The following is a 27665-nucleotide window of genomic DNA, read 5'->3' on the forward strand; positions in this document are numbered from 1 at the left end:
TCCAAACGAAAGGAAAGAGTTTTGTCTACTTTGATAATGATAAAGCATCAAAATTCTCTAAGCTCTCAAGAGTTACTAAGAAAGGTATTTTGATAGGTTACACTAGCATAACACATATTCCAGAGAGTAGAAATAACAAACTAAAACAAAAGACAGCACCTACCCAAGGTACAGAATGCCTTGACTTGGTAGAGCAATGAAAATACACAATAAAAATAAGACTTCTCAAATAAAAAAGAATTAATAATTTTACCTGTGAAATATGATGATGCTTTAAATTGATATAGATAACTGCTAACCAGCTGGAAATGACACCAGAACAAAGTGTATAAATAGCAGCCAACATCCAGAATCTGTAATTCCTGAAAAAGGTAAACAAATAATAGATAAAAGACATCAGTTAGAGATATTTGTTCATGTTTAGATATAATAAAGGAGCATTGCAATACTAGTTATGGTAAAATATATAAATAAGTTATACTGTCTGCAGTCTTAAATACTGTAAATTGGCTGGCAATTGAGCAAAGATGGCACAGGGTCTTTATTGTTGTTGAAATCAAAACAACTTCTCTTCTGCTGTTGTCACAGTAAAATATTCCCAGTACATTCTGTAAAGTGATTGGCAAATCATCATCATCGTTTAACGTCCGCTTTCCATGTTGGCATGGGTTGGACGATTTGACTGAGGACTGATGAACCAGATGGCTGCACGAGGCTCCAATCTGATCTGGCAGAGTTTTTACAGCTGGATGCCCTTCCTAATGCCAACCACTCTGAGAGTGTAACGGATGCTTTTATGTGCCACCAGCACGAGTGCCAGTCAGGCGGTACTGGCAATGGCCACGCTCAAATGGTGTTTTTTACGTGTCACCTGCACAGGAGCCAGTCCAGCGGTACTGGCAACAACCTCGCTCAAATATTTTTTTCACATGCCTCCGGCACAAGTGCCAATAAGGCGACGCTGGTAACAATCACACTCGAATGGTGCTTTTTACATACCACCAGCACAGAAGCCAGTCAGCTGCTCTGGCAGTGATCACACTCAAATGGTGCTCTTAGCACTCCACTAGCACAGATGCCAGTCATCAAATTTGATTTCGATTTCACTTGCCTTAACAGGTCTTTGCAAGCAGAGTTTAGAGTTCAATGAAGGAAAGGTATGCATAAATGGGCTGGTCACACCCCTGGCATAGGCCACAGGTTATGGTCTCACTTGGCTTGTCAGGTTCTCTCAAGCACAGCATATTTCCAAAGGTCTCGGTCACTATTCATTGCTTCAGTGAGGCCTAATGTTTGAAGGTCATGCTTCACCACCTCATCCCAGGTTTTCCTGGGTCTACCTCTTTTACAGGTTCCCTCAACCGCTAGGATGTGGCACTTTTTCACACAGCTATCCTCATCCATTCTCACCACATGACCATTCCAGTGCAGTCATCTCTCTTGCACACCACATCTGATGCTTCTTAGGTCCAACATTTCTCTCAAGGTACTTACACTCTGTTGAGTATGTACACTGACATTACACATCCATCGAAGCATACTGGCTTCATTCCTTGCAAGCTTACACATGTCCTCAGCGATCACAGCCCATGTTTCACTGCCATGTAGCATGGCTGTTCGTACACATGCGTCATACAGTCTACCTTTTACTCTGAGCGAGAGGCCCTTTGTCACCAGTAGAGGTAAGAGCTCTCTGAACTTTGCCCAGGCTATTCTTATTCTAGCAGCTACACTTTCAGCGCACTCTTCCTAGCTACTGACTTGGTCACCTAGCTAAAGAAAGCTATCAACTACTTCTAGTTTTTCTCCCTGGAATGTGGCAGAAGTTGTTCTCTGCACATTTTCAGTGTTTATTACTCCTGAGTATCTGCCACATACAAAAACTATCTTCCCAGTTAGCCTTCCTTTGATATTGCTGCACCTCTTATGTGTCCATAGCTTTCACTTGGTGCATCTTATAGAGTTTCTACCTATGCCTTTTCTACAGATCGAGCAGGGCCATCTACCTGAAGGGATTTGTGGTTTGTCTGCCTTCCTACTTATTAGGACTTTGGTTTTAGCTAGGTTGATTCTAAGGCCCTTCAATTCTAATCCTTGTTTCCATGCTTGAAACTTCCCCTCTAGTTCTGATAGTGACTCAGCAATTATAGCAAGGTCATCAGCATAGAGGAGCTCCCAGGAGCATCCTGTCTTCAGTTACTCTGTTATTGCCTGGAGGACTATGAGAAATAAGAGGGAGCTGAGGACTGAACTTTGGTGAACACCTACCTCTACCCAGAATTCGTCACTGTACTCGTTGCCAACCCTCACCTTACTGACAGTGTCCCTGCACATGGCTTGCACAGCTCTCACTAACCATTCATCTATCCCTAGTTTCCTCACTGACCACCAGATAAGGGATCGGGGGACCCTGTCAAATGCTTTCTCCATGTCAACGAAAGCCAGGTACAGAGGTTTATCTTTGGCTAGGTATTTCTCCTGCAGCTATCTTACCAGAAATATAGCATCAGTGGTGCTTTTCCCTGGCACGAACCCAAACTGCATCTCATATAAACTGACTCTCTCCCTAATTAGTTGGGCTATGACCCTCTCTGTGGCCTTCATTACCTGATCCAACAACTTGATATCTCTGTAATTATTTGTATCTAAAGCGTCACCTTTACCTTTGTAGCAGGTGACTATGGTGCTGCTACACCAGTCATTGGGTATGACTCCTTCATGTATCACCTGGTTAACTATACAGATGACTAGGCTATAGCCAACACCGCCAGATATTTTTAGCACCTCTGTAGTAATTCCTGATGGGTCAGGGGCTTTCCCTGTCTTCATACTCTTAATTGCTTTATCTACCAAGGTACTGTCAATTCGGATAGTTTGTCCCTCTGTTGGGCCGACATTCAGCAGACTCTCTTTCTCCCATTCATTCTTGCTATTGAGCAACCTTTCATAGTGGCATTTCCAAACCTCTCTCTTTACAGCCTCATTTAGTGCAAGTGAACCATCATCCATGCAGACACATTTTTCTACTACAACATCACAATTCTCCCCTACACACTGTCTTGCAACACGAAATATCTCAAGTCTTTTGACCTCATGGTGCAAAACATTGGCAAATTTTTTCTTATCTGCTTCCCCTCTGGCTAAATAAACCTGTCTCCTAGCTTCCCTTCTGGCAGTCTGATACAATTCCCTGCTACCACCATTCTTCCAGACCTTCCAAGCCTGTTTCTTTTCTCTAATAGCCCTGTCAACAACATTGTTCCACCACCATGTAATTTTGGGTCGCGAGGGTCAGTGGCCCTCAGTAGGTTGTCGTGTAAAAACCTACAGTTGTCTTCCACATCGTGTGAAGATATATTCCCTTCTATTTCGTCAAAGGATTCGAGTAATACGTCTCTAAATCTCTGGCCATTCACAGGATCTTTAAGCTTCCAAACACTTCTCCTCCATGCTGGTCGTCTTCTGGGCATCCATTTAGCCCTGATCCTGAAGTCGCTAACTACCAGTCTATGTTGTGGGGTACATTCTTCACCTGGGAAGGTTTTGGCATTTATAAGCAGCCATCTTTCTCTTTTATTGGCGAGGATGTAGTCAATTTGGCTAGTGTGTCTGCCAGAATGGTAGGTGACTATATGACTGGCAGGTTTCCTGAAGTTAGTATTGCAAACCATAAGATTATTTGCATCGCAGAACTCCAGCAGCCTGGTTCCCTCCTCATTGCAGGAACCAATGTACATCATGGAAGCCCCCTGTATGTTGTCCAACATATCCATTGAAGTCACCAGCCACAAAGAGAAGGTCCCTGTCATTCATCAACGAGGTAGTCTGCAAGAGGGTGTCATAAAATCGGTCTTTCTGCCCTTCAGGTAGCCCCAGCTGAGGGGCACAGGCCAAGATAATGGTTGCTAACCCATGATGAAGCACTAATCTAATCTTAGGTATTCTGTCGCATACTCTGACTACCTCGATTACCTTATCAAATGAGCAGAGATAATGTAAGGTCAAAAGAACCTGTTAGTCTTACTTTATTGAGGACTTAATCCTTTCTAGTGCTGGTGCCATGATAAAAAGTACTCACTACACTCGTATTGTTAAGGTTATTTCTACAGATATTCTATAGAACTCATAGCAAGCACTGACTTTTGCTACAACGTTTCATATCGAGACGTCAGATGTAATCAGAAAATGTGATTGAAGACAAAAGTGGGTAATGAGTGTATATGCCATATTTTGGGGGTTGTTGCCCCCTTCTTCAGCACTCATCTAACCCATTCTCGCCCCTGAACACATTGCTTTTATGACCACCACATACAGTAGAGTTAAGTTATTAGATATACCAATTTAAATATCAGACGTATTCCTGGGGCTGGTATGTAAATATTAAAGATTTGTAGGTACATGGTACTTTGTTATGCAAACACAATATACTATAAGGTATACTGTAAGGTATACTAAGTTTCCATAAGTCTGATATGTAAATTGGTATATCCATAATGAAGTACCATGTACTTACAAATCTTTAATGTTTACATACCACACCCAGGAATGCGTCTAATATGTCAGTTGGTATATCCAATAACTTAACATCATTGTATGCGGTGGCTATATAAGCAACGAGTTAGGATGCAATAGTAGGTTAGATGAGTGCTGAAGGAGGGGCAACCCCTGAAATATGGCATATACACTTATTACCCATTTTTGTCTTCGATCACATTGTCTGTTTACATCTGACATCTCAATATGAAACGTTGTAGCAAAAACCAGTGCTGGCAATAATTTCCATAGAATATCTGTAGAAATAAACTTAACAAAATAATGTAAGAACACTGCTGATGCAATAGAACGTGGTACTGACCTATGAAAGCATAGTATACCTTATAGTATATTATATTTGCATAGCGAAGTACCACACACCAACAAATCTCTAATCAGTACACTCAGTAAAGTAGTTGATATTAAGAAGGGCAGCCAACCTTAGAAACCATACCAAATACTGGGACATGCAATTGAAATGCGGTCCTTCAACCTATCTAGGAGGGAAGTAACCCCATATAAGAACTGACCCAGATTACGATGACCTCTCCAGCTCAAGCCAAAACAGAAAGTAGACATAAAAAGATAATAATGATGATGATGACAATAATGAGATGGTATATTACTGTTTATAGTATTACTTACTGAATATTTAAATATTGTTCACAGGGATATACAAGTGTTGTAATCCTGATAGAGCACATGAATGTAATAATAATATTAAAGCAAGATTAATAACAGGCATACAAAATAAGAACTATAATCTTATGGTTTATTTGTACTACTCATTCTCATGAGAATGAGTAGTACAAATAAACCATAAGAGAGTGTTATATACTCAGAAAAGAGTTAACCCATAGAAACAACTAAATAAAATCTTACTTCATTAGATTCTTGATACCTTCTCTGAAGTGTAATCTTTCCATTCCTGCTGACATTGTGGGAGGTGATGGTGGTTTATTAGGAAAGTAGACAATAACCAGAAAGAAAATGACTGCAGACATTCCAAGCTCTTCAAAATAGGATACAGAACAAAGAAACAGAGTATTATTATTTTCTTTCCATTATATTTTTTGCCGTTGTCATCGTCATTACTGAGTGAATGGTTTGAACCCAAGACTATTTCAACCGAAGTACCCACTTGGTCATGTAACTAATTTGTAACTCGTAATATACATAGCAAGGGAGACAATTCTGCTGGCAACAGTTAGCTGTTGCAGAATGAACAGAAGTGGGCAATACACGGAGATAATGGAGACTGAAGAACTATTAGAGATGGGAAAGAATTGTCAAGATGAGATGGTGCTGGATTTAGATATATGATGGTAAGTTATATCAGCCCATACAGAAATGTTAATACTGATCTCTAATAAAGACACAAGGCTTCAAATTTGGGGATAGGTGTAGTTATATTAACACTAGTATATGAATAACACTTTATCCTATCTATTCTGGAAGGATGAAAGGTAAAAAAAAGCAGGGACGGGACTTGAATGCAGGCCATAAGTAGTCTTAACTAAATACTAAAGGAATTTTATTTGACACTCCTGTTTTTGTCAAACTATCTCTTATGGAAAGATTAATATTGATAAAGATATCAAAACAATAAAAACTATAAGGAAGTTTATTCTTGTTTAGTCCCAGGTGAAACAAGATCCAGGGCTAAACAATCAAATCACTATTGCCAATATTATTTTGTCTATTTTGTTTTGTTTTTTTAAGACAAATCTAGGACTACATTACCTGCTGTATCCTCCATTTTTGAAGAGATATAGTGTAATTTGAAGGAGATTTCTCTGCTATATCAAGCATGTCAAGCTACCATATAACAACTCCCACATTGAAGTTTATAGAAGAAGTTTATTTTTTCTTATAGAAGTTTATTTTTAAAGGTGGCGAGCTAGCAGAAACGTTAGCACGCCGGGCGAAATGCTTAGTAGTATTTCGTCTGCCACTACATTCTGAGTTCAAATTCCGCTGAGGTCGACTTTGCCTTTCATCTTTTCGGGGTCGATTAAATAAGTACCAGTTACGCACTGGAGTCAATATAATCGACTTAATCTGTTTGTCTGTCATTGTTTGTCCTCTGTGTTTAGCCCCTTGTGGGTAGTAAAGAAATAGGTATTTCGTCTGCCGTTATGTTCTGAGTTCAAATTCTGCCGAGGTTGACTTTGCCTTTCATCTTTCAGGGTCAATAAATTAAGTACCAGTTGCATACTGGTGTTGATGTAATCGATTTAATCCCTTTGTCTGTCCTTGTTTGTCCCCTGTATGTTTAGCCCTTTGTGGGCAATAAAGAAATAAAAGAAGTTTATTTTTTCTGTCTGATCACTACAGATTAAAATTTAAGAAGTCGGGGTTCAACTCTTTTCTTTTTAATGAATCTCTTGAAGTCTTTCTTAATTATGAGAGAAAAAGAGGCCTGTCCTCAAAATGCATTGATGATTATAGTGAGGATGGTAACAGTGGTGGTCACATCAGTAATGGTCATCATCATTGTTGTTGTCATTAGCACTGCTAATGACAATGACATCATCTCCACCACCAGCACTATCATCATCCTCACCATCCAAACTTACAGTCATTTTTCCAAGCAAGGATTTAATGCCCAATTTTCTGTGCTGGCATGGGTTGAACAATTTGATATCAACTGATGAGCCAGGGCTTTACACAAAGCTCCAATGTCTACTTTGGCATAGTTTCTACAGATGGATGCTCTTCCTAATGCCACCTACTGCACAGGCTATACTAGGTGATCTTTTCATGGTACTAACACTTGTGAGGTGACCAAGTACTTACAAAACAAGACCCTTCAACAGAGTTGGGTATAGTATTGAGGGATACAAAAATACAAGAGAGGGACAGAAGCAGATGTTTTGTAAATTCAGAGATTTGCATGTATTTTGTTCGAAGAGCATACATCAATTTATTTAAGGTTTAACCCTTTAGCATTTAAACCATATCCAGCCCAAACACGCCTCCTGTTGTAAGTTCAAATATAAAGTATTTAAGTTCTATATAAATAAAACTGAGAATGTCTGTCTGTATGTGTGCACCACTAAAACTTGAAAACTACCCAACCAATTTCATTTAAATTTTACATATGCCTTACTTAGGGTCCATGTAGTGACATGGGCCAAAAACATTTTCAACTTCTTGCTTAATGCGAGCCTGGAGCAATCTTTTATCTCTTACACTATTTCAATATTACATGTCAAAAGTAAAACAATAACATCTCTATTGTAATGTGAGATACTTTCAGTTTTAATAGTGACACTATTAATACTTTCACTATGTATATATATCTTAGTTTCATTTTTATTACTTTCACTATGATATATTTATGTATGTATATGTATGTGTACATATACATATATAGATATATATGTATATATCTTATATATTAAAAGGTAAGTTGTCTGTCTGTGTGTGCATTGTGTGAACCACTCCTATTCCTACAATTTTCAACCGAATATCACCAAATTTGACATGTGTGCTCTCTTTGACTTAGGACGTTTTTTTCTTATAATTTATACTCGAAATTCTACGCCCCCAACATAAATGGACTACTCTCAATTCGCCTAGGATTTGGCTTGAGCCAGCTAAAAAATGTGACACACACCCACCTCGAAAAAGTCAATACTTTACTTTGTCAGCTGTGGTGAGCTCTTATAGACTGCCTGCACAGTAAAGCCAGTAGTATTCATTTGCAAGTTATGATTTGCCTTTGTTTTCATGTGAGCACTCTTTTTCATATAATTATTCCAACTTAAACTAGCCACTTCAAAACTCTTACCCAAAAAAATACAATGATAAAATAAGTACTAGGCTTACAAAGAATAAATCCTGTGGTCGATTTGTTCGACCAATGGTGGTGCTCCAGCATGGCCACAGTCACATGACTGAAACAAGTAAAACAATAAAAAGACTATGCCATTTTAATCCTGAGCAAAGCCAGGTATCTCTGCTAGTTCTAAATATAGACAATAACATCATCAAAATTAAGGCAGCGAGCTGGCAGAAGCATTAGCATGCAGGGCGAAATGCTTAGCAGAATTTCGCCTGTCTTTATGTTCTGACTTCAAATTCTGCCAAGGTTGACTTTACCTTTCATCCTTTCGGGGTCAAAAAATTAAGTACCAGTTGTGTACTCGGGTCGATCTAATTGACTAGCCCCCTTCCTAAAAACTTCAGGCCTTGTGCCTAGAGTAGAAAAGAATAACATCATTGAAATTTCAAGCTTTACATTTGGCAGAGTAATTTGAATGCTAAAGGGTTAAGTAAAATTCTAACACAGTTTTTTGCATAATTCTGGCTCATTTTTATAAATAGTGTCTTGAATCACGTAATGAACACTTTATTACACTTCACAAAATGAAATTGAGAAAGAATTTTAGATAAATGACTGAAAGAATCTAGTAACAAAATTGCTTTGAAGATAAAATATTATCATACTGACCTGAATAGAGAAGGGTTCTAAGTTCAATTCTTTCTTTTTCTAACTGATCTTCTGTAAAGTAAATACTCAAATTTAATAATATATCTTTATGTTTACTTTTTACATATATGTGTAAGTGAATGTTTAGCCCTTGGTCAGCCCTGATTGAGAAGATTTATGATCAAAGACATTTCGGCCACGATATTCCCTCGTTTTAAGAGTATCTAGGACTACATTAGAAACTATTTTCTTCCCTTTTTTTTTTTAAGGCATTGAAAGATGGCTTAAAGGATATCTGATTGCTATTTCTAACAGGTTGAGCAACTACTTTAATGCTCTTTCATTGGCCCATGATGAGTAAATGATGTATATCCAGAATGTGCTATTAAAATATTTCTACACTATCATCATCATCATTTAACGCCCGATTTCCATTCTGGCATGGGTTGGATGGTTTGACTGAGGACTGGCAAACCAAGAGGTTGCACCAGGCTCCAATCTGATTCGGCAGATCTGGATGCCCTTCCTAACACCAACCACTCTGAGAGTGTTGTGGGTGCATTTTACGTGTCACTGGCACGGGGACCAGTCAGGTGGTACAGGCATTGACTACCCTCAAATGGTGCTTTTTACGTGCCACCGGCACAGGAGCCAGTCAGGTAGCACTGGCATTGATACATACATCAGTGTATGTATTGATAAATACATCAGTGTATGTGTGTGTGCATGTGTGGGGATAGGATGGGGGTACATGTGTGTATGGGTAGTTAGGGTGTGTGTGTATGTGCATGAATGCATGCATGATGTATTGCTAGTCATATAATTTATTGTTTCCTTGTTTCAAATTTGACAGAATTTTTTAATAATTAATGTCAATATAGAGTTACTCACCATAAACTGAAGAATTTATCGCAGGGGAACTATAAAAGAAGTGCAATAAAATTGTTTGAAATTTCAAAAAGTGAACTCATTAATATTATACAGAAAAACAACACTGTCACAAAAAGACCCTAACACATAGATAAACAATCTCATACACATATACAGTCAAATACAGTAATACCTCACTTCACAAGGACCTGCTTTACAAGACTCTGGGTTTACGATTGTTATCTTTCAAGCACAAGATTCAAATTTTGAATGAAGCGCAAAAGTTTCTCTTATCATAACAAATGCTTCTGCACATTACCAAGAAATTTATCACTGGTCATTTAGGACATTGTGCACTCAGACAATACTTTACACTTTTGGCCCCACTAGTGACTACTGAGCAGATATTGCAGCCCAAGCTTCTCCAGTTCACTACATTAAGTTTAATTCCAAAATAAGGTTATATATGTCTTAATCATTTTAAATTCCTATTCCTTTCGTGTTAGGGTGGCTGATTCTACCATACACTATATATCAAACCCTCTTAATTTTTAGTCTCTTTTCCGAGAGACATGATGCCCAAATCTTACCTCACCATGTATTGTCTGCTAATGTGAATTCAATAGCTATTAAATTTTCACTTGAACTCAATCAAATATGGAAGAATTGATACTAAAAGAGTGTTATTGATAAACAGGAAATACAATTTAATATATCTGTGTGATTAAGAAGCTTGCTTTGGGACCATGTAGTTTTGGGTTCAGTCCCACTGCATGGCATGGGACTGCTAGTAATGGGGGGAGGGGGCACTGGTTGGCTCTACACATGATGATGTCTCTGGGACCACTAACTTGGGATAACCTCAAACCCATCGAGCATGAGCAGAGAGAGAGAGAGAGAGATTTTTGAAACCTGAATTTTATATTCCGTGAAACATATTTACTTTAAAATGACCGAGTAGAAAATTGTACAGCATATAGTAGGACTGTACTTCCTCAAATTTAGGTGCACCAACATCAGGCAACACATGAAACAGTCAAAGTAACCCAGCTGGAGAAGTCTGCACCCACTTTCAATTCAACATACTGTCCCCCTGCAGGAAATGACCATTGCCTTGACTGCTATGTTTTTGCTCTTTGAACTGTTTCCGTAGCTTGAAGTTCTTCCATGGACAGGGTGCAAGCCAAAAGCCCAATCACTTGTGTTTGGGAAAGAGACTGTAAGTGAAGTTGTCTCTATTGGACTGTTAGCCAAGGTCAACGAAGTATAGTGTGGGTTGCCTTCAAATACAGACAGTCTTCTTGAGATTCCTCCACTCTGGCTTTAGGGGCACCTCCTCAATCCACTTAGTGGTGCTGTGTCAATACCAGCCCATAATGTCCTTTAGCTCATCAGCTAAGATAGTGTACTAGGGTGTGGCACTGGGAACCAGCACATGTGAGATTTAGTGTGTGAGTGAGAACCAGAGAGAATCAACCAGAGAGAGATGTGGCATACAATGAATTTAAATTTATTTTCTCCCTCACCAATTACAAAACAAAACCACAAATGAATATACTAGGGTTGATTCAACTAATTCTGTTGCTGCATACCTTACTTTTTTAGTAGACTTTTGACACCTGAGTGAAAAAAAAAACAATATTCACCTGCTGTTAGAAGTACTGTTGCTAAGGGAGGCATTTGTAGACACAATCAATGGACCTTGACAAATAAAAGAAAACAGCATTAAAATGAACAAACAAACAATAAGTAAGCTTTGAAAGCAAGAGAGATTAAAGATAAGAGACTAACTTACCAACAAACAAACTTCCTGAAGCACCTAGAGTAAGAAACACATTAGCAATGGCAGTTGCTGTGAAGCGTTGATGCATTGGAAACCAAGCTGAGGACAAAGCTGTGGAGGCTGAGATTGTAAATGGAGCTGAAAAGCCAATTATGATTTGACCCACATTACTGAGCCTAAATAAAAATAAAATTAAGATCACTTTGGATATTATTTAAGTTTATTATATTAAAAACTCATCTAAGAACTGACAATACCAACACAACACATTTTAAACACAGTCACAAAGAAAATACTATATTCTACTCAAAGATCAGGTAAAAAGAAATAAAATATGGGTTAATCTACCAACATTTCATGGTCTAGGTTGAACAGACCTACTCCATTCAGCAACAGTTCAGAATAGTGTAAACTATGTTTAACTGCAAAACATTATATCATGGACCATTTCACACCGACAATGAACAGAAAAAATAAAACTAATGTCAACACTACAAGGAAAGTATGCTGAAGATCACTATGTCTAAATTTTAATACACTACAGTAAAACTGTGGTATGGAAGCAGCTAGAGGTATTCATATATACATGATGATGATGGCTGTTCATTTGTGACCAAGCAAGACCATCACTGGTCATTTAGGACATCGTGCACTCGGACAATACTTTACACTTTTGGCCCCACTAGTGACTAATGTTAAGTTTAATTCCAAAATAAGGTTATATATGTCTTAATCATTTTAAATTCCTATTCCTTTCGTGCTAGGGTGGCTGATTCTACCATACACTATATATCAAACCCTCTCAATTTTTAGTCTCTTTTCCGAGAGACATGACACCCAAATCTGACCTCACTTCTTCCCATGCATTGTCTGCTCTTCCTATACTACAACTCCCTTCCATTGACAGCATATGGTACATCAAGCATTTTAATATTCACTTTTCTATGCTTGCAAAGATCAGACAAAGTTTACTGAGGCAAATTTCTATGGTCAGATGCCCTTTTTGTCATCAACCATCACTTGTTTCCAAGCAAGGTAATATTTGTCCATGGCCAGACATGTTTACACAGAATATTGGAAATACACTGTGTGTATGATTCATTTATAACAACCACATGTTGTCAAGACAACGAGATACAATCACACACACACACACACACACAGATACACATTCACAATAGGTATCTTTCGGTTTCTGTCTATCAAATCCATTCACAAGGCTTTTATCAGATTGCAGCTATAGTAGAAGACAGGTACCCAAGGTGATACGCACTGGGAGTGAACCCAAAATTGTGTGGCTGAGAAGCAAACTTCATAAAAATGAACGAAACATGTGTATATACACACACAATATTTAAGAACAAAAGGAATATACACAAAAAAAGAACAAATCAAAAACAAATATTTTACTTTTATCATATTGTTGTTTACATTTTATGTCTCTACGGATGAGCAGAAGCAACAAAATCGCCATGGTGGAATCCATAGTGGAGTGCGATAAGACTGGTCGCTGCTCCAAAATAGAACACTGCCCAGAAAATCACACTTGCCACATCTGTACGGAACCCGAAAATACGTTCCGTAATCGCTGGGTTGAATGTGGGACATGTCTCATCTCTGTCTGCCTCCAATGTGCCACGGACTTTCATAAGATCCCAGGCCAAAAAAAGAGCCATCAAAATGCTATGATGGATGGACTCTGGAAGATGGTTCAGCTTAAATCTTGGACTTTTCAGTGTCAGGCCTGCGTGCCTCCACTACCGACGATTGTGTCTCCCCCTGCAACTCCCGTGGAGGAGGCGGAACAGCAACAGCAGCAACAACAAAATCAACCACAACTAGCAGCAGCAGCAACAACAACAACAGCAGCAGCAACAACAACAGCAGCAACAACAACAACAACAACAACAGCAGCAACAAAAAAATCAACCACAACTAGAGCAGCAGCAGCAACAACAACAACAACAACACCAATTGACCAGTGCAGTTCTTGCAGAACTGCAACAATCGATTTGTGCTTTAAGAGGGGAAGTAGCAGGAATAAAAGCAAGCATTCAGGTAGGACCCCACAATGAGGGGTCTTATCGGAATGCTCTGTTAAAGAACCTCCCTGTACTCTTGCCGCATCTAAGACCGCGGATTCTGCTACCCACGAAGTTATTGCCATTGGGGTGCCAGAAGACATGGCTGATCTTCAGCCATTTGCTGCCAACTCAGCCAAAGACCTAGGCTGCGTTCCCCCAATGGGTGCTCTCCGCCTTGGACAACCTGGCCCAAAACCCAGGCTCATCAAGCTGTCTTTTTCAGACCACGCTGAGGCAACCTCATACCATCTGGCCTCAGTTAAAGCTGGGCGTGAAAATCGGACTACCTTCCAAACACGCCCAGGCTTACCACCCGATGTACGTCCGAAGCTACGTGTAGCGGCTTCCCTGAACCGGAACTCAGCTCTACAAGAAAGTTTCAGTCTTCGTGAAGATGGACAAATCTGGAGATTTATTAAGACTGGTGAAACGTGGAAGAGAGATACCAGCTGGTCTGAGTGCTCTCTACCCACAATAACTGAAAATGGAAAAAAAACTACAGCAACTCTGGGAAACTAAACTAGAACAACCTACCATCCTCTACACACCATCATAAACTGCAAGCAGGGTACAAATTGTCCTTAAATGCTCGCAGTTTATGCAACAAAATACATCTGTTCAACTCCTACGTCAGAAGTATTGACCCTGACTTCATCACAGTCACGGAAACATGGGCACATTCCTTACTCTGTGATGGGGTTTTCAACATTACTGGGTACAACCTTTTCCGCAAGGAAAGCATTAACCGCTGTGGTGGTGGTGTGATGGTCTACGTTCGTTCAAATTTTTCGGTAATTCCTTGTGCTGATTTGAACGAATCACAAGAAGAAGTTTTTTTCTCTGACATACGTATGACTGTGTCAACACTCCTGCTTGGCGTTGTTTATTGTCCCCCAAATTACCATCAAGACACTCAGCTTTGCGATATCCTCCGAGCTGCTGCCAGGAAAACAGCCACTTATGTTTTTATTGTAGGCGATTTCAATCATCCTGAGATCAACTGGGAAACCTTCCATTGGCCACAGAGTGCAAACGATTTCATTGAGCTTGTACTGGACTCAAACTGGTCACAAGTAGTCACCTCTCCAACAAGAGGCGACAACACCTTGGACCTGCTCTTCACCACAACTCCTGAAGCGGTTATCAATTGTACTACGGAGGAACCTCTAGGCGACTCTGATCATGCTATGATCATCGCCAATCTGGCTCTTGCGGGCAACAACAAAAATCTGAACCATCTCCAATCTGCTTCCTTCGATTAGAAGAGAGCAGATTGGAACCTGTACCACACTGAATTACAGCACCCAAACTGGCGTGAATTCTACAACTCTGGAGATGTGAATACTATACTCCAGAGTATCCTGGACTCAATATGGGCAGCATGTGCAGCATCAGTGCAACGTTAACAGAAAAAGAAGAACTGCCCCAAAAGTGCAATTTGGGAAACTTCAGCGGTCTGACTTGCCAGGAAGGAACGTCGGACTGCTGAACGGGAATACAAGTTGCATAAATCAGACACCAACAGGAAGAAGCGGAATAAATCTTCAAACCATCTCAAGCAAGTGACAAAAAAAGCAGTGCTTGAATTTGAAGTGCATAGCAGCCAATCCTGACAGCAAGGTTTTCTGCAGATATGTGCATTCTTCGCAACCCTCACACAAACCAGATCACTGACGATCCCAAGGAATGCGCAGAACTCATTGCCGAGTGCTATGCAAACATATTCACTGTTGAAAATTAAAATGTACCATCTTCACCATCTCTAACAGCAAATTCCATAACAACTATGGAATTTACACCTGCAATGCTGCGACGTCACCTTCAAAATAAGCGCAACTATGCCTCCCCTGGTCTTCATGGAGTTACATACCTGCTTCTCAAATGTGGCAGGTACTTCCTTTTACACCAGCTTTCTATTTTTTTCCAGTACTGTCTCAACAATGGTGCTACTCCGGAGCAGTGGAAAACTGCCAGTGTCATTCCTCTGTTCAAAAAGGGCGACCGCACATCACCTGTCAACTATTGCCCAGTCAGTCTCACTAGCTGTATTGCAAAACTGATGGAATCGTGTGTCAGAGAAACACTTTGGAACTTTTGGAGCTCTCACAGTCTCATCCGACCCTCACAATATGGATTTGTCCCTAACTCCAGCTGCAGTGATCAGCTTGTCGAGTTCCTTGAGGACATTACTCAGATCACTGACAGTGGCTCATGGGTGGATGTTGTCTACCTTGACTTTGCTAAGGCTTTCAACTCTGTGCCACACAAAAGGCTTATGGTGAAATTCTCTGCAATGGGTGTGAGGGATGATCTTTTTAACTGGTTGAAATCCTTCATTCTCAACCGAAAGGAGGTAGTCACAGTTCTAGGACAGCATTCTACACCATATGAGATGTCATCGGGTGTACCACAGGGATCTGTTCTTGGTCGCCTCTTGTTTGTGGCATACATTAATGACATAGATGCCAATTTAAAGAATGCCACAGTATTGAAATATGCAGACGACATCAAGCTGTACCTTGAAATCAAGAGGACAGATCCTGTTGTCTACAGCTCTTTCCTGCAATCAGACCTGGACACAATGAATCACAGACTGGCAACTGAAACTGGCTGTGGACAAGTGTACCACCATGCATTTTGGGAGAAAAAACCCTGCGTCCACATACTCCCTCCACAACACTGATATCAAGAAATCCTCTTGCGAGCGTGACCTAGGCATCACTGTCAGCAGTGATTTGCGTTGGACAAAGCATATCTCTAAAATTGTCTAGAAGGCCGAGGGTGTCATGGCATCACTCAGCAAGACTTTTGTTAGCCGCTCTCCAGCCATCTATTTAAAGCTGTATACAGCTATGGTACGACCACACTTGGAATTCGCATCATCAGTTTGGAACATTGATCTCCTGGAATCTGTTCAGAGACGTGCAACCAAACGCATACCCTCCATCAGACACCTACCATACTCTGAGCACCTTGTTTCCCTGGGCATGGATTCACTGAAGCTCCGGTGTCTGGCGATGGACTTGGTAAACACCCACAAAGTTATCAACCACCTCACCAACAACAACACTGAACACCTTTTTGATCTCCCTGTGTCCAACACACGTGGACATGCCTACAAAGTCAGAAAACAACACAGCTCCCATGACTTTCGGAAACATTTTTTCACGCTCAGAGTTGCTGAAGCATGGAATAAACTGCCTGCGTCGGTTGTTGACTGCCATGACACTGCATCCTTTAGGGCCCTCGTGCTTTCCGAAATCCGCCGAAATTACACCTGATTATACATACACTTTAGATGAGTTGTAGTGCACCTGAGTACTGTACACAATGTTTTATTATTATTATTATTATTATTTTTATTATTATTATTATTATTATTATTTATAACCACACCCCCCCACACACACACACATGCATGCATGCATGTTTGTATGTATGTATGTATGTATGTATGTATGTATGTATGTATGTCTGGAACTAATTAATCATAAGTAGGTGAACTGAAGTATATAGACTGGCACTCCATTGGTTATGATGATGAGGGTTCCAGTTGATCCGATCAACAAATCAGCCTGCTTGTGAAATTAATGTGCAAGTGGCTGAGCACTCTACAGACACGCATACTGTTGTCAGGGAGATTCAGTGTGACACATAATTGTCTTGACATTGTGCCATAGTTGTAAATGAACAGGGTTATTATAAAGCAGTGTTGTTCAGTTCCAATATTGTGTGAAACAAGTCTGGTCACAAGAAAATATTACCCTACTTAGAAACAGGTGAGGGGTACTGACAGGAAGAGCATCCAGTCATAGAAAACCTGTCTCAACAAATTTCATCTGATCCATTCAAATATGGGAAAGCGGATGTTAAAATGATGATAATGAATGAATCTCCCATACTTTATGCTCATGTCACACTACCATGCACCATATTTATATTCATACTTCCTACAGAATACTTCTTGCCACAGATAGAAATCCTTTGTTGTCAACAGAAGCAATAGTTTCTATAACTGTTCTACCCTTTGCTTACCCTAGTTACTAAGCTTTCCCTACAACAACCTCCATTTTATGGACACTCCCACTGTTAATTACTTCTAGAGTGTTGGTTCTCTGTCAGCCTGCCGAAGGATCCCACTCTACCTTTTGTGAACCCATTATAAACATTCGAGCGAGGTCATTGCCAGTGCCGCTGGACTGGCTCCTGTGCAGGTGGCACGTAAAAAACACCACTTGAGCGTGGCCATTGCCAGTACCGCCTGACTGGCCCTCATGCTGGTGGCATGTAAAAGAAGCCACTACACTCTCGGAGTGGTTGGCATTAGGAAGGGCATCCAGCTGTAGAAACTCTGCCAGATCAGATTGGAGCCTGGTGCAGCCATCTGGTTCGCCAGTCCTCAGTCAAATCGTCCAACCCATGCTAGCATGGATAGCAGATGTTAAACGATGATGATGATGATGATTATATGCATTGAATATCCAAAAGCTACTTATGAGATGAGATTTTTTCCTATTGATTAGAACTTTGTTCTTTACTATGAGAACCTTCAGTGTTTTGGATTGTAGTCTGTGCTTCAGGATTATAGGATTTTGCTACAACTCTTTTGCTATGCAAACTAGATTATCAGCATTCTCATGCCACCCCACCTCCCCACAAACATACACACAAAAAATAATCAATCCAAAAATCTTTCTGTAGTCATAAAAATTATAATAAATAACAGGTGGTACCTGAAGACAGAACCCTTGTGAAACATCAACCTGTACACTAAATTCCTCACTAAATTCACTACAATTTGTAACCTTCCTAGCAGAATTCTCGTTTATGGCTTGCACAACCTGCACAACTTTTGGAGTAAGTACTGGACAGACAATCGAAAGAAAATGATTTACCAATAAACGTATGGGGTCTTTAATGTGATGCTTCTGATACCAGATCCAAGGAAAAGACATAAAGAAGTGATGAGGCATGTTGTCCGGAGTCCTTAAAAAAAAATACAAGGAGACATTTTAAAATATTAACTAAAATGTTAGAAATATTTTAAGTGGAGATTAGATAATTCATGTAACATTAATCAGCAAGAAGATAGATCATATGGTATGACTTGAGTAGAAATTCAAATAAATTGGGAAAAATACTTTTCTGAGAAACAGTCCAAATGAAAGCATACAGAGACAGTGTAAACCAGTAGTCAGCAAAGTAATTATTATTGACCCTTGGATGTGGGGGGTCTATGTGGATTGATACTACAATTATATCAAGGGGTTGATACTCCAACCATATCAATATATTACAACTCTATTTTTATTGTTTTGACTGATTTCATCAAGTATTTTTATTAAATTTCTTTAAATATTTCTTATTAAAAAGTAGCAATGACACAAAAGAACAAAAGAATTATTGAGTATAAATAAAAAAATTTCTTATTCTTTTAATTTTAATTTAGAAATTTACATGATTGGAGTCAATAAGTTATGAAGAAATTTGCCAGCCTCTGGTGTAAACAATAAACTGGAAACAAGGATATTTTCAGACACAACAAACCTTCATTAAAAATCAACAAACTTTCAGAAGACTGGCTTGATAGTTTTTATTGAAGGCCTCTTCTAGAAATTTTTATTTCATTTCATTTTATTGCTAAATCAAGAGAAAGAGCAATGCTCATAATTCTTTACAGGGCCTCTAAGACTGGTGGGAGGAAGCAAGGGATCCTCAAATTAGAGACCTGACCTGAATCCTTGCAATAGACTGGACTCTGCTAAAGGTACTTAAGGACCAGGTGACAGAGTTACAGGTGACAAGTTAAGTCTAACCACACAGGTAAGTCCATCAAAATGCAAAAAAACATAGAATAACTACTGCAAGATATCCTATTTATATTCTATCAATTCAGTGAGTCCACCACCCAGGACTAGTACTCATTTTATCAAGCTTCAGAAGGATGCAGAGCAAAGTTAACCACATAACTTTCTATTGAGTGAAGAGAAGAAAGTGGAATGAAGATATGCAACCCTCTATCACTCTGTCTGCCTATCTTACTCTCTAACTCTATTTCTCTTTTCTCTCCTTTCTCTTCCAGCTGGGGTAGCCAAGTATCTCCTTTATAGCAAGACACCTTTTACTACTCCTCTATTATACTTTAACCTCTCAACTGGCACAAAGCCACTTCCCTCAAAAACTACTTCCACCCCCAGTCAAGGGTCTTTGCCTTGCAAGTTACTTGGTAACTCCACCAATGTTGGTGCCACATTAAAAAAACCCAGTACACTCTGTAAAGTGATAGACATTAGGAAGGGCATCCAGCTGTAGAAGCCATGCCAAAGCAGACAATGGAGTCTGGTATAGCTCTCTGACTCACCAGCTCCAGTCAAATTATCTGACCCAAACCAGATTATGGATGTTAAATGATGATGAGATGCAATGACAGTGAAGTGGCTGAGTAGACAAAGTATATTTGATTGACCAAATAATGTGATGAGAGATCAGGTCTGCCGCAGGCATTACTTTAAGTCCCTGAATAACACACTTAATAAAGTAAAAGCTGAAGTGCTGAAGTCAGTCAGATCAATTATACCCACTCCTTCAGAATTTGTGAACTTGATGCATTTCTTAGCAATCATTACTATCAGCTGTATTATTAGGGTATTGCATGGAAGAATAAGTGGAGCATCAAACGAAATGTTTGTGGTATTTATTTTTGTTTTTATATGCTTCAAGTAAAGGCACGTGGGTTAGTGGTTTTGGTATTTGGATCACTATTGTAAGGTCATGAGTTCAAAAACCAGCAGTGCACTTTATTTCACATTACTCTAGTTCACTCAACTGGCAAAGATGAGTAGTACCTGTATCTCAAAGGGCCAGCTTTATCCTATTATGTGTCACACTGAATCTCCCTGACAACAGTATGCGTGTCTGTGGAGTGCTCAGCCACTTGCACATTAATTTCACAAGCAGGCTAATTTGTTGATCGGATCAACTGGAACCCTCGTCGTCATAACCGATGGAGTGCCAATCTATATACTTCAGTTCACCTACATGTGATTAATTAGTTCCAGACATTTTGATAATGTTACCTGTAATAAACAAGCATTGGGATTTATGCACCGTTTTTATGATCCTCTGTGGCCTATCAAACCATTATAAAACAAAATTGAAAATATAATTACAAAAGTAATATCTTACCTTTAGTTTCTATCACCCAAGATATAGGTAAAGCACAAACAGTATATGTGATTGGTCCCCAGTTAGTGAGTAAAGCAACATTGCTAATTGTCCAACCAAACAATTCATTAGTTGTTTGAGCAATAGGAGGCCAAGTATTCCAGTGGAGAGACTGGGTAAATGCAAAAAATGCAAACAGGGATAGAATGTACCACCGTCTCTTATAGACTTTGAAGCTTTGTTGATTTTCATCAATGGAAGATGTCTGTGAAGTATCAGCAAGGTTGCTTTCATAATTACATACAGAATTTTCCTCTTGCACAAGACTCCGACTTTCTTTATCCATCAGGGAAAGCTTTGAGACTCTAAATGCAAAGAAAAAACATAGTAGTGGCAATGGTAATGGTAGTGGTGATAGCAGCAGCAGTGGTAGTGGTAGTGGTAGTTTGTCAAGCTATTGTTCTAGCAATAAGCTACAGTAATCAATATTTTCAACCAGAAGTTAAATGAAATAACAAAGATTATACAGCAAAGCAAGAAAAATATTGCCTTCTTTGAGAATACACCACCCAGAACCAATCAGAGAAAGATTATATAGACCATGAATACAAGAAGGAACCAGATTATACATAGTTCATGACTACAAAGAGGTATCAGCTGCTAGAATGATTACAAAATCTAACATCTTCTTCAGTGTTTTAATATCCAATTTCCCATGTTTGCATGGGTCAATCAGATTTTCTACAGCTGGATGCCCTTCCTCTCACCAACCCTTACTTATTTCTAAGCAAAATAACACTTCCCTATGGTCAGATATGTCTTTACAGAATATTATTAACAAATGACATTCATTTATGATAATTACACAAAATCAAAGAGAAGGAAATACAAACATACTCACACATACATACATATACATATATATATACACACATATACATATACATATATAAATACATATATACAGACATATGTATATATACATGTATCATCATCATCATTTAACATCCATTCTCCATGCTGGCATGGGTTAGATGGTGACTATATATATAAATAGTAGTTGTGATACCTGTGCCGGTGGCACATAAAAAGCACCATCCGAACGTGGCCGTTGCCAGCGCCACCTCGACTGGCTTCTATGCCGGTGGCACATAAAAAGCACCATCCGAACGTGGCCGATGCCAGCGCCACCTTGGCTGGCTTCCGTGCCGGTGGCACGTTAAAAGCACCAACCGATCATGGCCGATGCCGGACTCCCCTGGTACCTGTGCAGGTGGCACTTAAAAAGCACCCACTACACTCGTGGAGTGGTTGGCGTTAGGAAGGGCATCCAGCTGTAGAAACTCTGCCAGATCAGACTGAAGCCTGGTGCAGCCCCTGGTTTCCCAGACCCCGGTCGAACCATCCAACCCGTGCTAGCGCGGAAAACGGACGTTAAACGATGATGATGATGATGATGATATATATATATATATATATATAGAGAGAAGGGGAGAGAGAGGGGGAGAGGATTCATTTTATTCCACACAGGCAGAAATATACTCTTTTACTCTTTTACTGCAACCATGCTGGAGTGCCACCTTTAGTCGAGCAAATTGACCCCAGGACTTATTCTTTTTAAGCCTAGTACTTATTCTATCAGTCTCTTTTGCTGAACCGCTAAGTTACAGTGATGTAAATACACCAGCATCAGTTATCAAGTGATGTTGGGGGTACAAACACAGACACACACACACACACACACACATATATATATATATATATATATACATATATACGACGAGCTTCTTTCAGTTTCCGTCTACCAAATCCACTCACAAGGCTTTGGTTGGCCCAAGGCTATAGTAGAAGACACTTGCCCAAGGTTCCACACAGTGGATTGAACCCAGAATCATGTGGTTAGTAAGCAAGCTACTTACACACAGCCACTCCTGCGCCTATATAGAATAAAGAAGTTGAAAATGCACTGGGAGTCTTTGAGATGGTTTATTTTTAAATGCTTAACTGGTTTCAAAGATTTTTCTGATTTCCAAAAGTTAAGTGAGGTAAAAAGACATGGGGCTATGTCACAATAGTCTTGCTTCTGACTGGAGCTTGAAAATTTTCTTGTTTTTGTGGCGCAAACATGGTTCAAATTAGTGTCTGTTTAGTATACAATTTGATTAACAGAGGATGGTCAAGTAATTAGGCTCAGGAATTTTTGTAAGTTTCACACTGTGAGTTAATGTCATCATCATCATCATCATCATCCTCATTTAACATCCGTTTTCCATGCTGGCATGGGATGGATGGTTTAACTGAAAACTGGTAATCTGAGGAGCTACGCCAGGATCCAATCTGATTTGGCACGGTTTCTATGGCTGGATGCCCTTCCAAATGCCAATCACCGAGTGCAGTGGGTGCTTTTTATGTACCACCAGTTACATAACACCAATATCGGCCACAACTACAGTCTCACATGGCTTGACTGGTCTTCTCATGTGACAATATTTTTTGCACTGTAAATTAAGGATGACACAGTTGAGTGAATGTATCTAGTGATGTGTCGACACTTAAACAACTCCTGTTCACTCTACCACAAGACATTAAATTTAGAGAGACTTGATTATTTGAAACTGTCATTAGATATTTTACTCAACTATATTAGCCTTAACTTACAGAAAAACATATTGTCACATGGCATTAACGCAGACACACAAAAATTTCTAAGCTATCCTTTGCCAATCATCATCATCATCATTTAACGTCCGTTTTCCATGCTAGCATGGGTTGGATGGTTCAACCGGAGTGTGGAAAACCAGGAGGCTGCACCAGGCTCCAGTCTGATCTGGCAGTGTTTCTACAGCTGGATGCCCTTCCGAACGCCAAGCATTCCATGAGTGTAGTGGGTGCTTTTTTACGTGCCATCAGCACACAGGAGCCAGTCAAGGCAGTACTGGCATCAGCCACATTCAGATGATGTCTTTTACGTGCCACCATCACAGGTATCAGATATTAAATTGAGCCATCTTCTCTCCATGAAAACAAGAGAATTTTCAAACTCCAGTCAGAAGCAAGACAGCTGCAGCATAACTCCATGTCTTTCTATCATATCTAACTTCTGAAAATCAGAAAAATCTGTGAAACTGATTAAGCCTTTAAAAATAAACCATCTGAAAGACTCCCAATTAATTATCAATTTCTTATGCCCAACTGTCAGTCTGGATAAACTTGGATTTTCCGAAAAAGAAATCAAGCAACTAATTGACACATTACAAATACAATCTTTAAGCAAAACAGCAGAACTATGCAAGACTTTTCTCAGGTTTAAAATGTGACATTGTTTTCGTCCTCTACATTCCAAAGATGGAACTTTGTATCTTTGTAAGAAACCAGCTCCTTCTTCAAAGGAAGAGTTTAAATGATTAAAAATAGAACACACACACACACACACATACATTGATTTCTAATTGTGGAAGGAAACTGTGGAAAAAGTAAACCCAAGAAGATGTACATTACAAAAAAAACTCACAGAAAAAGTGGCGGCACAAATACACAGCAGAAAAGGTATCAGAGAATGACAAGAATGGTCATACTCTTGGGATGAAGCCATATCAACCAAATGTTATTGTCACAAATGATTTATCAATTATAATCGATGGAAAATATATTTTTTTTTTAAATGGGAAAACTATCCAAATATAATGATCTGGAGATAACCAAAATGTGGTAAGTGAAAACAGAAACAATATCTATAATATTCAATGCTTTGGGAATGATTCAATAAGATGCAGACAATTACATATACTCAACATGCATAAAATATCAATAATAGTAAATGACAAAATGACTATAGTCAAGGATTTGCCAGAATGACAAAGTGACCATACTCATATTTCAATTCATAGAAACAAGGAGATAAAGGCAAACTGACAGATATTGTTGCCATAGGCCAACAGGAAAGGTAATATCTCTTGATCAAAGCATCAATCCTAACAGATGATAATGCATCTCAAAACAAAATGGAAAAACACTTCAAATATAAAGATCTTGAAACTGAGATAAACAGAATGTGATTGAAAGTAGAAACAGTCCTTATAATAACAGGTGTTTTAGGAATAATTCTAAAAGAGGCAGACAAATACATCACAACACAACAACAAAAGCAATAAAATATAGCTCTACTTACACCACAATATATGTTACATAGACTACTTTCAATTGATACAACAGATTTCAACACAGAAGGAACAAAGTGTACGTGCCATTAGTGATAGAGCTGCACTTTGTTCTGCAGTGAAAGTACTGTAAATTAGGACTACTAAAATAATAGTAATTAAAATGCTGAAGAAATTGCACAAGTATTAAGCAGATTTGTTTACAGTTTTATAGGGAAATGTAACTGTAAAACTAACAACAGAATAACAAATTATAGCAAAACAAAAAAATCACGAGATAAATACTTTAGTATATAGTAACTAAATATATATATGACATAATCATGTTTAGAGAATAACAATACAGAGATGTCAACATATATCTACAAGAGCAAAAGAATGAAAAGGGCTTTATGTGGATGCTCTAACTGCAAGAAATACTAACCAAAATCTTTTCAGATAACAAATTCCTGTTATTTTACAAAAAAAGCAAGGGCACATTAGATAATGTCATTCGAGATACACTATGGTAGGGTCTCCCATATGTAATATAGGAAGTTGATAAAATTTTATCAGCTGAGATAATGCAAATAACAAGAAGACAAAAAATCCCTCTAAGGATATTTTAAAAAAATTTTTTAATGAGTAGGAATGGCTGTGTGGTTGTGAAACTCACTTCCCAACCTCATGGTCTCGGGTTCAGTCCCACTACATGACATTTGCACAAGTGTCTTCTACAATAGCCCTGGGCCAATCAAAATCCTGTGAGTGAATTTTGGTAAGCGGAAACTGACAGAAACCCAGCAGCAGCAGCAGCAGCACATCCATTTTCTCATGCTTGCATGTATTGATAGAGTTTATCTGTTTCTTTATTACCCACAAGGGGCTAAACATAGAGGGGACAAACAAGGACAGACAAACAGATTAAGTCAATTACATCGACCCCAGTGCGTAACTGGTACTTAATCTATCAACCCTGAAAGGATGAAAGGCAAAGTCGACCTCGGCGGAATTTGAACTCAGAACGTAACGGCAGACGAAATATGGCTACGCATTTCGCCCGGCGTGTTAACGGTTTTGCCAGCTTGCCGCTGCATTGACAAAGTTTATCAAGGCAGCTTTTCTATGACTGGCAGCCCTTCTTGTTGTCAACTCTTAGCTGCCTCAATAAATTTTGCTTCACCCATGCAAGCATGTAAAGTAAACTTTAAATGATGATAATCATGATGAACAAGAGAGTTAATTCCAATATTGTTAGTTCATTAAAATTTTCAAACAATTTAAACAATGTATTATTAGACATCTTCAAAAAAGGATATTCCATTAAAATGGCTAAGTGTGGCCTATATTGCGATTGGTTAAGAAATTTAGTTCCCAAGCACATAGCTTTGATTCAGACCCACTGGGTGATTCTTTGGATAAACATCTTCTACTATAACTTGAGCTGACCAAAGCCTTGTGAGCAGTTATGGTAAACAGAAACAGAAACTGAAAGAGAGAGTGTTTGAAGCCTCTTGTCTTGACATCACAAGATACTGAAAGTTCCTGGCTTTGAGTAAAAGAAAATACAAGAGGCTCATTTAATTATAATTTCATTTAACATATTCCCCTCTCAGATTCACACACTTATTGCAGCGATCCTTCCGTTTTTCTAAGCCTTGTAAAAGAACTCAGAAGGTTGGGCCTCCAACCAAGCCTTTCGCGATACCCTTAAAGCCAGGAACTTTTCAGCACCCCCTTGTAGTTGTGTCACTGCCATATAAGCAGCGTTATTCATTTCCAGTCTTCTGTGAGAACATGTCCAGCCATAAAAGAAATATCATCTTACTCAGAAACAGGTGAGGGTTGGCAATAGAAATGGCACCCAGCTGCAGAAAATCTTCCTCGACAAATTCCATCTGCTCCATGTTTGCATGGAAAATTAGACAACAAAACAATGAAGATGGTAATAATACACGTGCGTGTATGTGTGTGCATGTGTATGCTTGAGTGTGTAGGTGCATGTGTGTGTGTATGTGTGAGTACATGTGTGTGTGTGTGTGTGTGTGTGTGTGTGTGTGTGTGTGTGTCTTTGTGTGTGTGTTTGTCCATCACCACTGCTTGGCACCTGGTGGTGTTGGTATGTTTATGTTCAGGTAACTTAGTGGTTCAGCAAAAGAGAAAGAAATCAATAGAACAGTTGCCCGGCTTTAAAAAAAAGGTAATTCATTCAACTAAAATTCATCAAGGTGGTGCCCCAGCATGGCCACAGTCTAATCACTGAAACAAGTGAAAGATAGAAGATAGTATATATAAATATATATATATATACACACACACACACAAACACAATGGTGAATCAGAAAGTAATGTACATAAAAACTGCATTACTTTCTGACTCATTCCCATGTGTGTGTGTATGTATGTGTGTGTGTATGTGTCTCTATATATATGTATATCATCATCATACATATATATATAAGGGCAGCAAACTGGCAGAAATGTTAGCGCACCAGGTGAAATACTTAGTGGTATTTCATCCACCGTTACTTTCTGAGTTAAAATTCCGCCGAGGTCGACTTTGCCTTTCATCCTTTCGGGGTCAATAAATTAGGTACCAGTTATGCACTGGAGTCAATGTAATCGACTTTATCCCTCTGTCTGTCCCTTGTTTGTCC

The 27665-nt window shown here is 39.1% G+C and overlaps 1 protein-coding gene across 4 annotated transcripts in view; it reads right to left on the reverse strand.

Annotated features, from left to right (window-relative positions):
• LOC115210994 (solute carrier family 49 member 4) overlaps nucleotides 1–27665 on the reverse strand; it is a 56752-nt gene that overhangs the window by 17991 nt on the left and 11096 nt on the right. For 3 of the 4 annotated variants that reach the window (XM_029779830.2, XM_036502489.1, XM_029779829.2), the window contains 8 exons: nucleotides 20894–21237; nucleotides 18604–18694; nucleotides 11637–11800; nucleotides 11488–11542; nucleotides 9863–9891; nucleotides 8993–9043; nucleotides 5416–5545; nucleotides 254–362 (listed from right to left, as the gene is read on the reverse strand). In XM_029779830.2, the coding sequence (XP_029635690.1) occupies nucleotides 254–362; nucleotides 5416–5545; nucleotides 8993–9043; nucleotides 9863–9891; nucleotides 11488–11542; nucleotides 11637–11800; nucleotides 18604–18694; nucleotides 20894–21218 (954 nt within the window). In that variant the 5' untranslated portion in view covers nucleotides 21219–21237. Of the gene's footprint in view, nucleotides 1–253; nucleotides 363–5415; nucleotides 5546–8992; nucleotides 9044–9862; nucleotides 9892–11487; nucleotides 11543–11636; nucleotides 11801–18603; nucleotides 18695–20893; nucleotides 21238–25040; nucleotides 25167–27665 lie in introns of those variants that run through there. The other variant, XM_029779831.2, reaches the window with a different exon arrangement.

The sequence above is a fragment of the Octopus sinensis genome, linkage group LG4 (assembly GCF_006345805.1).
Source record: "Octopus sinensis linkage group LG4, ASM634580v1, whole genome shotgun sequence".
Classification (NCBI taxonomy): Eukaryota; Metazoa; Mollusca; class Cephalopoda; order Octopoda; family Octopodidae; genus Octopus; species Octopus sinensis.